Source organism: Azolla caroliniana, unplaced genomic scaffold (genome assembly GCF_043228905.1).
Source record: "Azolla caroliniana isolate FFs.n. ecotype wild unplaced genomic scaffold, voAzoCaro1.0.p SCAF_1, whole genome shotgun sequence".
Classification (NCBI taxonomy): domain Eukaryota; kingdom Viridiplantae; phylum Streptophyta; class Polypodiopsida; order Salviniales; family Salviniaceae; genus Azolla; species Azolla caroliniana.
This window is the reverse complement of record NW_028230436.1, coordinates 907,261-922,531: the sequence shown is the minus strand read 5'-3', so window position 1 is coordinate 922,531 and position 15,271 is coordinate 907,261. Positions and strand designations below refer to the sequence as shown.

The following is a 15,271-nucleotide window of genomic DNA, read 5'->3' as shown; positions in this document are numbered from 1 at the left end:
GTAAATCAACAAAAAGAGTTTTTTTCTGCTATTTCTTTGAAATGAGATATTGCCTTCTTTACATGCTTAAGTAACAAATATACCTCAAAATCCACAAATAGCAAACAGTAAAACTTAAATATGGCAATTGATAAGTAGTATAATAATTTTGTATATGTGGAAGGCCAGGTGCTTGAAGGTATTTCAAAATGTGACCAGAAAGGTCTACTCAAACAATTATCGGAATTTGGATAGAGATTGTGGATAATCTAAGAGGTTCTTTGAATAACATAAAAAATGACTCTGAAAGGTTTCATCCATATGGGACAATGGTATATTTTGTAGTTCATTAGATGATAAGGTGGAGTGGTTTTTCAGTTAATCCGATCACTAGAACTTAGCCTTTGTTTAGAAGTAGGGGCAATTACCTATATGTACATAATTTCATCTATAGCCTCAAGGCATTTCTTAACACAAATGTAGTATTGAAAAGGATACTACATAATTTCATCTATAGCCTCAAGGCATTTCTTAACACAAATGTAGTATCCTTTTCAAAGGACAAGCTTAAATAACTTTGGATACATGAAAAAAAATGATTGCATGAGATATTAAGAAATCAAATGTTCCTTTTTCCTTTTTGTTGGTTGAACATACATGTAAGGTAAAACATTCTACGATATTTAACACAAGATATCATTTGCAATTAGCAATATCATTAATTGAAGTTTATCCTTATACATCAACATATATATATATATATAATTTTGTTTCCAAAAAATATACATCAATATATTGAAATCTTAGATGCATAAATGGGCTTAGTCTTTTAGGTGGGAAATTTTTTAGTAAGTACCAAAGAAAGCATTGAATATAATACTGCATTATATGAAGATAAATTTCACGATCATGCTCACCATTATAAGATGCAAATCGACAATGATTTATAGACATATTTAACACTACATTCAGAAGACTTTATTTGACACTTTCGACAAAGATATTGATAAAGCCTTTTTTTAACTACGATTAGTTTATTAAAATAACAAAGACACATGAGTACACTTTTCTATTCAAAATAGTCACCCAACTCAAATTAGTTGTGGAACCAACAACTTGATCATCGATATGTGATCATAAAGGATAATTTGCATGCCAATTAAATGTTGTATTTGAATCATCAGACATGATCAAGGAGAAGTGGTTGTTGCAATTCCCCCTTGACCACTATTAAACAACCCATTTGAAGACATATCTACATGCCAATGAATGGTGATCAGCCTAAACAAGATTTACCACTAGAGCATCTTGTGAAGAACTATGTTTTATTTCTCACATGATACAAGTCAAGCCTCATTGAAAGAATGAAAGATATATTAACGTCTTTTAAGAGGCCAAAATGCCCTATAAGACCAAATAGAGAAAGAGGTATACCACTAAATATAAGTTGTAAATGAAAACTATATATACCACTCCAACACTCACCCATTAACATAATTAATCCTAAAACTACTATATTATAATACACACAAACATTTAAAGGTTGGATTTGTCTAATGTGTGTTGCTCAGAAGTGAATTATAATGATAAAAAAGTTCCATGATTCACAACCTTATTATGCCAATAACACCCTGCACCAAAATTTTCACAACAAAGACACTCACTAAATACTTTTGAGCTTTTGGGCCCATTGGATGATATTCTACTAGAACTCAATATTGTTGTAGGCCCTTTTACCTTGATGAGTAGAAGATTATTTATTTATTTATTTTTTGACAAAAAGATACGCCCTCGGATGAGTAGAAGTTTATTCCATATAGCAAACTAAGAACAAGCAACGGTTCGGTTCGGTTCAAGATTGTCAAAACCGAACCGTTTAAAAGTTTTGAAACTTGAACCAAACCAAACAGAACCACAAAACCGTTAAACCTAAACCATTTAAACGGAATTGTTAAGTAAAAATCCAAACTGTTTTACCATTAAACTGTTAAAACCGCGGTTTCGTGGTTCGGTTTTGGTTTTCAACTTAGGTTAAAATTCAAAATTTCAATTTTTTTTATTAGTTCAAAATTTAAAGATTTTTCCTAAAATATGAGAATTAGTCTTAAAAAATGGAAACAACGGTATAGACGAGTCTTCTCCAATCAAACTGCGCATCCAACAAGGTTACTGCAAGAGATATGGAGTGAAATTGTAGCCACTCTAAAGAGCCAATATGATGGCCTCAAGGGCGGCTCCGATGGAGTCGAAAGACAACGAATAGCCTTCATCCAACAATGGTCGTCCTCTCCCTTTCTTGAGTCAGTGGGCATCCACATAAGATGGAACTATCGCGTCCCTACAGGGATTTGTACATAATAGTCTCATTTATAAAATTTTATAACTAATGAAGGAGTTTTTATAAAAAATGAAAAGGTTGTTAAAAAAAATATTAAAAAAACATTAAACCATTTAGACTGTGGTTTCAAATTGTTAAAACCAAACCAAACCGAAACCGGACCAAGTGTATGATCTATGAATCAAGGTTTGGCATAACATAAATCAATTAGTAAAGGTATTGATTTTTTTTTCCCCCAAAATGAAGCTACTTTCCCATTAGCTAGGAAGGATTATTACAAAGAGACTGTACAAGGAGGCTTAAACATAGATCGGGGAATCTCCCTCCAATCAAGTTCAAGAAAATGAGACTAGTTACATCGCCTTTCGGACTGACTACTTAATGTAAGTACCTACAACTAAAAAGGCGCCCTTCAGTGATGGCTAATACGAGACAACTCTTGGGGTTGACAACGAAGGGAGGGTGGTAAGTGAGCCGGAAACATCCAGCATGGGTGCTAGTAGTTCCACCTCGGGCCACTTCCTCCTTGTGTCACCTGTTGGGAGACAGGTCCCTCCGGATGGGAACCGGATGAGGAGTACCCGGCTTCGGAGAGCCAGATGGTGCAGACCCGGTGAGAACCGGATGAAGAGTACCCGGCTACGGAGAGCCGGATGGTGCAGACCCGGTGAGGAATGCTCACCGGATGAAGAGACATATTCGTAAATACGTTTCTGAGAGTCCATCGAGGCTATATTTGTAAATAGCCGAAAAGTCATATTAGTATAAATATGACTTAGGGCAAACTTTTAGTTGTTGTCATTTTTCTTGTTGGTGCAAGAAAAGTGAGAGCGCGTAACTGTGTACACACAGAGAGAGAGAGAGAGAAAGAGGACGTTGCCTCTGTTGTAACCGCCGCCTGTGGTGAAGATCGTGAGCACGAGGTCGTTGCCTCCGTGAACTCACTGTTGTACATTCTAACATAGTGATAGTTTGCAGCCTGTGGGCTGCCGTGGTTTTTTCCCTCTCTGGGTTTTCCACGTAAACATCCTGTGTACTCTCCTCTTCTTCGTGTTGTGCTTTTATTTCCCATTTTTTCTGTGTATGATTCTAAGCTCGGTTGTGGCCGAGCATTGCGTATAAGGAACAAGAGTTCCCATCATCACCATAGGCGTGTTCCGCCATTTTTGCCAAAAGTGCAAACGGGCAGTACCCACGTCAGTGGAATGGCTGCAAACCTCGTCCAATTGCCCTCGTAGGCAACTAATAAGCGCAAACCATATGTCCATGATCACTTCCTCCGGGGGCTGCACTAGATCTTGGAAGACCTTTAGGCAACGCGCTTTCCATACATACCACAGGGTGAATCCCGCGATCCACATCCAAATGTCCGGGAACCTAGGGGATGCGTACTGCAAGCCTCTCTCAAATCGAATCTTGGCAATTTTGCCTCTCATGCATACGTAGCACAAACTATCCGCATTGAAGGTGTCCATCCACATATCAACGGAGTGATCAAGCCATGCCGCAACACTCCACGATGCTATTCCTTCCACTTCACATGCCGCAAGGAGGTGAGTCACTCTATCCCATACCTTTTGAGCGTGAGGGCAATCCCGCAGACAACGCCTCAAAGTCTCAGTAGGTGAATGGCAAAGTGGGCCGCCACGTTTACCTAACCATTCGCCAATAGGAACCACATTATGACCGATTTGCCACCAAAAAAACTTTATCTTTTCTGGCGAGTGGAGATGCCAGAGACCCTTCCAAAAGGTAATGAGCACCTCATCAGGGATGCCCAATGTACGCCAGCTATTGCGTAAGGGGCCATCTAGCTGCAGTTGAAAAGTCTGACCCAGTTTAGTGTTGTACTCGAAGAAATGGCGAAGTCTGCCATCATGTTTCCACCTGAAATCCCTTGGGTCCCATTCTAGTTCAAAGAGGGGACGACAACCATATACCCATAACTTCCAATGGGGTTTCACCTTAGCAACATCTGGGTCTGTTTTCCAGATGTTACCAACCTGCACCACCACGCGGATTGGGTGCCAAGAGCCCCTACTCTGACTCTCCCCAAAAACCCTATCTCTTCCCGATCCGCTCACGCCCTTTAGCGCCTTAACCCTTACAGCCTCATCAAAGAGACCGAACCAAGCATCTTCTCTCACCTCCCCCATTGAAAACCTGTCAACTGCCTCAACTATCAATCTCCGCATTTTCATGGCTCCCTTGAGGGGAGGGAATGGGACCTCTTGGGCTCCTCCTAAAGCCACTGTGCCTCTCCAATCATCTAAATAGTGAAGCCCTGTTTGCGCCAGCTTTCCCCATGCTAGGCCCTTAAGCTGACCTAACATCATGTTCTCACTTGTTCGCACCTGAGGGTTCCAAAATAATGGTTGTCTACACCACTCGATTAGTGTCTCCGGCGTGTGCTTGACCAAATGATGTCGTACGTGACACCATGCCCGCAAGATGGAGTTCATGACCCTCTCCTCTGGAAGACAAGCCATCTTGGGTGGGACTCCGTGTTGTCCGCCGGAATAGTAACCGACGGACAAGAGCGTAGGAATAAGAAATAATATAAGATCATAATGCATGTAACAGGTCACGCAGGAAGCGTGCACGACTAAAAAGACCCTGCGTATATAAAGGGCAGAAAACCTCTGATAGAGGTAGCGTGTAATTTTGGAATGTAAAGAAGCGTATCGTAATAGAATTCTATCTTCTCTAAAAATCTGTGTATAGCGACGACTAATCTATTGTGTGTCTGGAATACCTGAGAGTGTAAGAACGTGAGCGTGTAACCACTGATAAGGAGTCGGTTGTAGCCGTCTCCCTTATATGTTGCTAGGTTACGGGGAACATTCCCCTACGTATTATGCACAGACGCCACCATTCGTTGTTTCACAATCACTTGGAGGTCTAGGTCGAAGGACTGGCCGCAGACCGTGTTCCTAATTGGTAACACTTTTGGCACGCCCGGTGATGTGTGTCTTCTCACAGACGAACAACGGCGAATGGATGTTTAGCCGCAGACGCCCTAGAGAACCAACACGACAAGACCGGCCAATCACAAGGTCCGTGACACGCCAGGCAAAGGAACACGCACGACAAAAGCTTACAAAGGTGATTCTTCGCTCTCCAAATACCTCGACGATACGCGGGGAGCACGCTCACCACAAAAACATTGTGGTCTTTCCCGACCCGCCGTAGCCCCTAGCATGGCCTCTGCCTATCCCCGCTTTAACGACGAAATCAACGCCGCAACCCATATTCGCATGTTCCTCAATGTCTGGAATGCGAACCACATGGCACAGAGCCTTTCGGTGGTGGTAGCGCACCAGTCGAAAATGGCGGAGTTCGGGTTAACATTGGATGGGCGAGCGACATTTTGGCATTCACAGATGGATTTGCCAACAATCACGACCTTCGATCAGCTGCAGTCCGCTTTCTTGCGGTTCTTCCATCGGAGGGTTCCACAACGCGAAATCCTCGGACAGTTCTACACGATTAAGCAACTGCCGACCGAGACGATCGCAGACTTCAGCTTACGTTTCCAAAATTTACGGCGGAAACTAGAATGGAGCCCCGCGGAGGATGAGGCTCGAGAGACATTTGTAGCAGCATTACGCCGACCCATACGGACAACGCTCAACAACAATAGCGTGAAAGGGGAAACAACAAATATGGTCATTGAACAAGCGTTACAGCTCGAGTTGGACGAGGAGGAGGAAAGGTTTTCTATGTCCTCCTTACGACAAGCGTTACCCTAGGACGAGGAACGATAGTTTCGTCAAGCAATCCAGTGCACGATTTGCTTGAACTCGGGGCATTCCGCAGTGGATTGCAACATGCGAATCCACTCCCCAATCTGCCACTCGAAGGCTCACACAGTCGACCAATTGGAATACAATATGTTGAATAGAGCCGCTCCCACAGTACGCAGCATGGACACACAACGTCCCCCATGCCGTACTAAACAAAGGAGGCAAGAAGACCGACCACGGTATGTGGATCGCAACCCACGTGACGACCGACACCACTGGAATCGCCGGAATCATAACGATTTCGAGGAAGAAGAACCAGAGGATGAGGATTACCGTGGACCTCCGAGTTATGCTAAAGGGGGCCGACGCTATGAGAATCACTGGCCGACAAACAAGCATGGCAGCTTCAATGGTTATCGTGGGAAGCTGCGACAATATCGAGACCACCGGTGATATGATGAAAGCTCGGGAGATGAGCGACACCAAGAACCACGTTGGGACCAACAACAACCACCGCGTGCGTTCCGACAAACGAGGCCGGACCGTGAGGAGCAAGTCGCACCAGGGGATCGACAAACACCACCAGGAACCGAGAAGGGCGAATCAAGCATCCATTATTTTGTTTGTCAGCAACCTGGACATTATGGCACGCAATGCCCAACACGCAAGGGCAAGGGGCCCGTCGTCAATATGATTATGACGGAAGTGCAGAAAGTCATGACACGCCGACAAACAAAAATGGCTGATTGGGCCGCGCAATATGAGATACGATGACAAGCCCATGCATGGGTGGAAAAAGCAAACGCGACCAATACAGAGCACATGCGGAAGGAGTTTGCGAATATGATGGAGCGAGCGGAGGACGAAGGACCGATCCCGGACCCCATTTGGCAGGCATTAGCAGGCTACTAGATAACGTTAACCATGGAGAAGCTGTTGCAGCTAGTCCCACGCTTCCGCCAAACCATGGAAGAATGGGTGACGGGCATACCCGGGGTGAGCGTCACTACAAACCTGACAGACGTTAGCGACGGACCGCCTGTAGTGGATCACCACAACCCGACTATTACATTGATATAACACGGATAGGAAATTCTTGGATGCGTAAGCGATGGCGGCTCAAGCGTTAATGTAATTAGCGTGAATACTTGCAAGCAGTTAGGCATTTTAGATTGGGAGGCTTGCCCATTCTAGCTCCGAATGGCAAATACCCACTCAGTACGACCATTGGGGCTAATTCGCAAGATAGGCATTATCGTGGGCGGACACTGCTTCGACATCTCGGCATTCGTCCTCACCTTGGCCGCCCTAGGGGCGTAGCCAGTGCTTCTGGGCAGACCGTGGCTTCGGGCAGCAAATATCAAGCAGAGTTGGCAACACAAGTGTATCAGTTTCCGACATGGACGCACTAAGGTTCGCGTACCTACGGAAGGAAGCACGCCACAACCCAAGGGTATCACACCATTATAAGTAGAAGATATAAATATGTTGGCTGGGGTGGAGGATGCAGAATTAGAGGCATACCTAGATGAGCACCCTCAGATCATTCCGCTGTTCGAAATCGACGTCATCGCAACCGCGACAGAATATGCCACGACCACTATTCTCCACGACGAGGCTTACGAACCAAACCTGGAGTCCATATTGGAACTTAGCAGAGCACAAGTGGCATTCGAAAGGGAAATGGAAATTTCACGACAAGTCACCGCCTCCGCCCTGGAAGAAGTAAACGTGGGTACAGAGTCAGAACCCCGTTTCCTCTCCATCGCAAAGGAATTAAGGCCGGACCAGAGAAACACGATGATCGCACTACTCAAGAAGTATAAAGATGTGTTCGCTTGGGCTCACAAAGACATGAAGGGGTTAGATCCCAAGTTCTACCAACATAAGATCAATTTAGCAACCGACGCAAAACCCGTCCAGCAGCGCCGCTACCGCATGAACCCGAACTACGCGACTCGCGTGAAAGAAGAAATTCACAAACTCCTAAAAACAGGATTCATACGACCAGTTAAACAAGCCACATGGTTAAGTCCGATAGTAGTCGTTCCAAAGAAAAATGACAAAATACGGGTATGCGTGGATTACCGAAAATTAAACGTCGTAACCATTATGGACGCATTCCCGTTACCATTCACAGATAGTGTACTAGACGTCGTCGCAGGACATGAGATGTACAGTTTTTTAGATGGCTTCAGTGGGTATAACCAGGTACGCATGCATCCCGACGACCAAGAGAAGACGACATTTGTCACGGACTGGGGAGTCTATGTGGCAGTCGTCATGATGTTCGGGCAAAAGACGACGCCAACAACATTTCAACGAACAATTACAGAGATCTTTGGGGAATATATTCCGGTGTCGTGGCGTGGCTCGCCTAGAAGCGTAGCGTTGCGTAGACAAAAGATATCGTGAAAGTGAGGAAGGAATCACTGGGATTATGGACGGAAGAGACGAAAGAGTAGAGATAGATAAATAGTGATCAACAAGATATGACAAGATAGGATATAGAATGATATTTGAAGCAATAAAAGAGATTTATAATTATTTGATGAAAGAGTTACAAAATGATTGTGCACGTCGTTGAACCTCCGAACTTTGTGATGCAAGGTAATCGCTCTTCTCTTTCTTGATCGTAGACCACTACAATCTTCACTTCAATATTTTGATGAAGATAAGGCTCGAACCGCCTCCCTCTTGTTGAGAGTTGACCACCACGACCGCCAAGCTAGAGCTCCACGTTTATGTTAAACTTCTTCCCTTCTTTCTCTATTTTTATGGTATCTCTTATGAAGTACATAATTTGATTGATATCTCATACATATCTCCCCTTTGATCTTCTCTTTCACCATTTAAATAGGTGCCCCCATGCATATGATGCATTGGAGGGTACAAATCATGCATGTAGTGCATGAAATGCATGTGATGCATGATCGCCATTTGGCGTTCATGCATTACATGTGATGCATGATAAACATCTCGCTCATTTGAGCTTTTATGTATGAAACAATATATGCAATAAGAATAAACATGAAAACATAATCTTAAAGAGAAAGGGCCTATCCTAATGGTAGGTGTGTCAACTTTGGTGTATGAGGTTGTGGGTTCGAGTCTCAAAATGCTATTGAATACAACATACAACTTTATTTTTATATCATGAAGCAAATCCTTTATGTAATATAAAGTATATATAAAGTATGCTTTATTTTATGTATATTACTAGTATAGAGTAAATGGTAAGGTTTGAGAGTCATAGGGTGGGGTTATTGGTTCAAGTCCTCTCTTGTTCGTGTAATATAATATATTTATCTATATATATATATATATTTTTTTTTTACATATATATAATATTATCATATGTGTTGTTAATATTATATAAAACATTATCAAATGTTATTTTAGTTACGTATTTATCTTATTGTAGACTTTTAATGTGAAGCTTTCGTACTTCACGACATCCACCCCCTCTAGACCTGCACATCCTCCGGCATGTGCCACTATCTTTCATCTTCATGTTGATCTATTGGAGGAGGTTCAAGCTCAAACCTTTTCTTAAATACTTTTATCCTCTTTCCAGCTACCACGTTTAGGATTAGTGTCCCATCCAATTCACTAAGCTTATAAGTAAAGTTATCATATACTTTTCTTACTATATAAGGCCCAAACCATCTTTCAGCGAACTTGCGGACGGTGCTATGTTGATTATCTAAACTGCTATCATACACGAGCACCCAATCTCCTTCTTCTATTTTCTTAGGTCGAATTCTATGACTTTTATCAAAACGGATTTTATTCTTTAGTCGAGCCTCCTTCAATCGTTGGGCTGCTATTTCTATATCTTCAGGTCGACGCTCTAATTGTTGAATTCGTAAAGCAAGCAATTCTTCTCTGCTCACCTCTTCTCTCCATGGAATAGATATCCATGACATAATTGATTCTTCTATCGGCATGATGGGCTTTTGGCCAAGTATCAATTCAGCTGGCATGTACCCTGTTACTGAACTATGAGTTGTTCGATCCGCCCATAGTGCATAAGGTAGCATGCGTGGCCAATCTCTTATTTTACCTTTACAGCTTTTCACGATCGCCTTAACTATTGGGCTATGTCCTCTTTCAATCTTTCCATTGGCTTCTGGATTATATGCAGTTGTAAGTGATAATTTGACCCCTATTCGGCTGAAGAATTCTCTAGCTTCATCAGAGTCGAGTTCTCCTCTATCTGCAATTATTTTACCAACACACCCATAACGACATATTACATCTTCTAACAAAAATTTACATACAGCTCTAGTTGTTTTTTGTCGTAGTGGTCTTCCTTCTACTTGGTTTGTAAGGTCTTCTCTTGCTAGTACTAAATATCGCATTTGACCTTCCCCAAGTGGCATTGTCACTAGATCGACCATCCATTTATAATGCATTGATGATGAATATGTTGGTTTTAGCTCATCTCGATACCGGATAGTTGAATACCTCTGGCAAACCTCACAGGTTTCCACAAATTTCGTTACATCTTTATACATATGTGGCCACCAATACTTTTCTTTCAACTTCATAAATGTCGCCCATATGCCTCTATGTCCTGCCCACAAACTATCATGGAATTCATTAATTAATTTTCTCTTAATGTCATCCTTACAAATGACTCGAAGAGGATTTTCGGTTGGCCTTTTTGGACGCCTCCATAAATGCCCTTCATGTAAAAAAAACTTGAATGCTCGTCTTCGAAATTCATTTAATTGTTTCTTCGACCATGATGGGTTGGCTTCTTGAGTCTTTAGAAAATTTCCTATTTCGAACCATTGACCTTCATACTCTGTGTCTTTGAACATTATACTTACATTAAACTCATCATGAGGCGTAATAGATTCTTGATGAGCAAATTGATGGCTTGTAGTTGCCCAGTTCTTATATTCAGTTTGCATCACCTTTTCATTTATGAACCTTGCCCTTGACAGCATATCTGCAACTGGGTTGTCTTTTCCCTTTATATGCCGCAATTCTGGGTTCATGGTTCTGATGTATGCAATCCACCGAAGCATTGCAATATCTGGTGTCGTGCAACTTGCTATCATTCCAATGAGTGGCAAACAATCTGTTTCAACCACTACATCTGCTCCGATCAAGTAATCTCTATCTGTTTTTAATGCAGTAAGCAAACCCCACAATTCTCGTTTAACTTGTGCATAGTTTCTTTGTCTTTCATTTAATATCTTTGCTCCAAATCTAATAGCATATCGATGTTGGTCTTCATCTTCTTGGTTGATAACCCAACCGATCCCGATTGGGCTAGTATCAACTGTTACTATAATTGGTCTTTCACCTTTGTAGTCTGGTTGGCGAAGAACTGGTGCTTTCAGTAATGCTTCTTTCAGCTGTTGAACAACTTGTGTATGTTCATCAGTCCAAATAAACTTCTTTCCTTTTCTTAAAAGTTGGTAGAGAGGATCTGAGACATGTGCAAAGTGTGGTAACCAAATATGATAAAACACACATGCACCCAAAAATCTTCTCACCTCTGTTACCGAGTCGCAAACTTCCTTCATATTTTGTATTGCATTAATTTTGATCGGTGAAGGCTTCCTCCCATACCACCCACACATATGACCAACTATTAGAACTTCGTTTTGCCCAAAGCAAGACTTTGTTCCTGATAGTGTCAAATGTACCTGCTCAAGCTTATTTAAAATACTTTCACAGTCATTAATGTGATCCATCACAAACTTTCTGCAACCATTTCCAACCATAGTCTCATCTTTCTCTCTTTCTAAGCATCCCTTAATAGGAATATCATCTAAAAATGGCATAGTTACCTTTGGGATGTACTCATGTAGAACCTTGTTCATTGCATTCATCATATGAGCAACTGAATTTGTCGCACCTTGAGGTAGAGTGCACATTTGAACCAACCCAATTGGTGTTTTCATTGTTGTGATATTGCGACTATCAATTGCTAGTTGAAATTGGTCGTATCCTGAATATAGGTCTCCCATAGAGTAAATCGCTCTTCCAGCAAACGCTTCCGCAAATTCATCAACGATCGGTCCGATTCCCGCATTTCGGATTGTGACCTTGTTGACTGGTTGTAGATCTTGGATGAATCTTAGAGAACCATCTTTCTTTGGAACTGTGAACCATCTATTGGAGTATGGTGCATTTGAAGGCTCTAAAATCTTCATCTTGACTTTATCCTTCAGCAGCTCCAACAGTTGAGGTAATCGAGCTCTCGGTACTGCAATAGGTTTAAAATTCCAAGGAATATGAGGGATAGTAAATATTACCATTGGCGTCACCACCTTTGGATTTACACAACCAATCTCCTCAGCTTTGAATGCGAACGCTTTCCCATGCCTAAAGATCATTTCTTTGAAAGTCGCGATCTCTGATTGCAGAAGAAATTCACCCCTTCCGATTCTCAAGTTATTTATTGTCTCCGAAGTGAAGTGATGTCCAATCTTCTCTATTGGTCGAAGCATAGGCTCAGTTGCTGCTGCCTCCATCTTCTCTTCACTACCAATAGGTAATGGTACTGCAGCAGGTTTGACCTTTTTATCTATTGTTTTGTATTTTGTATTACATAAACTTTCTACTTCTTCATATTTACAATTATACCTATCAATCTCATAATACATATCAATTGAGTTTACATGTATCTTTCTAACATTCTCATCATCTTCTTTCAAATACATTTCTAACTCTTCTAAAGTATTTGCAAAAGAAATTTCTTCCATAACGCTTTCAATCTGCTCTTCCATTTCAAGTACTCCATTATCCTTCAATGCCTGCTGAAACAGATTAGCATTCTTTTTCAAGTTCCTCTTGCATTCATACATCCTAGTCACACATATAGCACCACTTTCAGAAACATGAAATGACTTATTCATATGTTGTAATGCCCTATATGAGGGTCTTTTAATAATGGGACTATTGCAACCCTCACTCGCAACAGTCCTAGTCAAAAACCTGATTATCAAAATCATCACAGTCTTTTGGTATTAAATGATCACGAAGCTCTTGCTTGTTCCTCTCATGATTTGGGCGAACTGTCATAAATTGTACAGTTCGTCGTCCATCTTGGCTACGGATTTTCGCATAGGCAGAACCATTGTCGAGGACTTTGGTCTCCATTCATACCGCTGTAATGTATGGTTGCCCTAGGATTATTGGATAGGTAGATCCTTCCTGCACAAAGAAATGTTGATCTACCTCTATATCACCAATAGTAACCTTTACATTTGGGCATGCACCAAATAAATCTTCCGTGACTGATGTGGCAGCTTTTACTCGCCAACCATGTTGAGTATCAATTGGCCATCTACCTTTCCTGTAAAAATCAGCACTCATTATATTTATTTCAGAACCATGATCAATAAGTGCCATCACGGGGTCTGGAACATTTCCAATCTTCACATGATGCTCAGTAGTGGCTCTTGCCCAACATTTGAGAGAGTAATGGCTTCTTACATCTGTTGAATTTATCATTGAGGTTGATGCATGTTGAGAGTCAACAACAATATTGTTTGACTCGTTGCTCACCACTTCATATGCCACCTTCGGATTTGTCTCTTTAACCTGCTCATTTACTTGCTTCTTTCTTCGCACAATATCAATTATTTCATCATGAAATTCCTTTTTTGCAATACCTAATACTTCTCTTAGTGTAAATTCTACTCGGCTGTCTAGTATTCTTGTTTCTAAAACTTTCTTTAAATCTGTATCCTTTTCAATATCAGACATTAATTTGAATGAAGGACCAGATTTACCTTTTTCAACTTTTGCGTCCATCTCTTTTCTTTTGCTTTCTCTTGTTTCATGCTTTTTGGTTGAGCCAATCTCATCATCCGATCTTTTCCTTTTTTCTTCCACTATCACCTCATGCTCTTGGTGTTCTGCCATCTGAGCATAGACCGTCATAGCATCTACTGGAACATCCCATCCAGTGTTTTTCCTTACAGAATCTCCGGCAACACGAAGGTCTTCCATCTTCATCTTTTGCTTTTGTGCGGTACTTACAACCTTCTCCCAGAATGATGATCGGGATGGCATGTCATCGAGGCGCATTCCTGCCGTTGCCGAGTAATACATTGCGGAAGCCTTCTTTGCTTCAGCTTCTTCAAATTTAACCTTAACACCACCATCACCAAAGTTCTTTGTAAGCGGAGATCTAGTTTCAGTTAAGTAAATGTTACCATTTTTCCAATAGACCAAGTCCCGATTCTCCATGTCTTTATATTCTTCACAATCACGTAGACGATGTTCGAGACTATCACACCACATGCATCGAGGTCGAAATGGTTCCCTTGACCTCGAAGTCTGACCATTCTCAAGCTTTGCCACTTTAATTGTTAGATCTTTCATACTTTGAACTAAATCATCAAGCAAAAACTCACTCTTAGTTCCCGTCATTTCTCGTGGTTGATGGACCATTTCGTGTGATGGTTCTCGACCAAGTCTTTGAACTTCAATGTTTTGCTCAAGCCGATTTGTGTTTCCCACATGTGGTATTTGTAGCATTACACCATTCCTTTGCATTCTTTTCATAAATTTATTACAAGCATTTGTTACCTCATTCCAATCTGTCGTTATACCATCCTCGGTATTTGGCACTTCAAGCATAAATTCCAATTCTTTTCTATATCTCTTGTCAACTGCCTGCAAAAATAAAGCAACCTTTTGCCAAGACAAAGAATTTCTTTCTTCTGGCTTTAAGTGTCCATACATCCTATCAAACTCTTTTTTTGTGTCAGCCACAGATAACCCTTTATCTTCTTTTAAGATCCATTCATGAAATGAACGCATAGTAACTCGAGAGAAATCCTCACGAGCATATTCAGACACAAGTGCTTCTTTGAATGCATTCCAATCCAAACTATGCAATGCTTGTATTTCATGAATTCTATCTCTTAATTCCATGTCCACTAATTTATAAAAGTTTGCTATCATATTGACATCATTTATACCAAACATTTCCATTTCATCATAATATATATTCACATACTTCGAAATATTTGTGCCATCAAACATACCAATCTTCTCTCGGACTTCTCGTAAGGCATGAAATAATCGATCTTGATTCAACTTTTCAATAAACAACATTACCGGATCCATTGTACTCATACTTGCCATGTTGATGTTGATCTTTACTTTAGATGTCTCTTCTACTTCCCCGTTTCACGTCGGGTTCACCAAATTGTGTCGTGGCGTGGCTCGC

General features: G+C 41.4%; 1 protein-coding gene across 1 annotated transcript; it reads right to left on the bottom strand.

The window, feature by feature from the left end:
- Positions 1 to 1,583: 1,583 nt before the first annotated feature.
- On the bottom strand, positions 1,584 to 10,427 carry LOC147868133 (uncharacterized). The gene is made up of 3 exons (XM_087339411.1): positions 9,624 to 10,427; positions 4,081 to 4,671; positions 1,584 to 1,610 (listed from the first exon to the last, which is right to left on the bottom strand). The coding sequence occupies exons 1-3, from the start codon at positions 10,425 to 10,427 to the stop codon at positions 1,584 to 1,586; spliced, it is 1,422 nt and encodes a 473-aa protein (XP_087195537.1).
- Positions 10,428 to 15,271: the final 4,844 nt, after the last annotated feature.

Coding starts and splice junctions, on each gene's coding strand:
- LOC147868133 (XM_087339411.1), bottom strand. CDS start 10,427: ATGCGATATTTAGTACTAGCAAGAGAAGACCTTACAAACCAAGTAGAA. Junction 4,672..9,623: donor TAGCTGGAAAGAGGATAAAA/GTATTTAAGAAA, acceptor TGGAACCCTCAG/GTGCGAACAAGTGAGAACAT. Junction 1,611..4,080: donor CATTGGGCATCCCTGATGAG/GTGCTCATTACC, acceptor ATTTTGGTGCAG/GGTGTTATTGGCATAATAAG.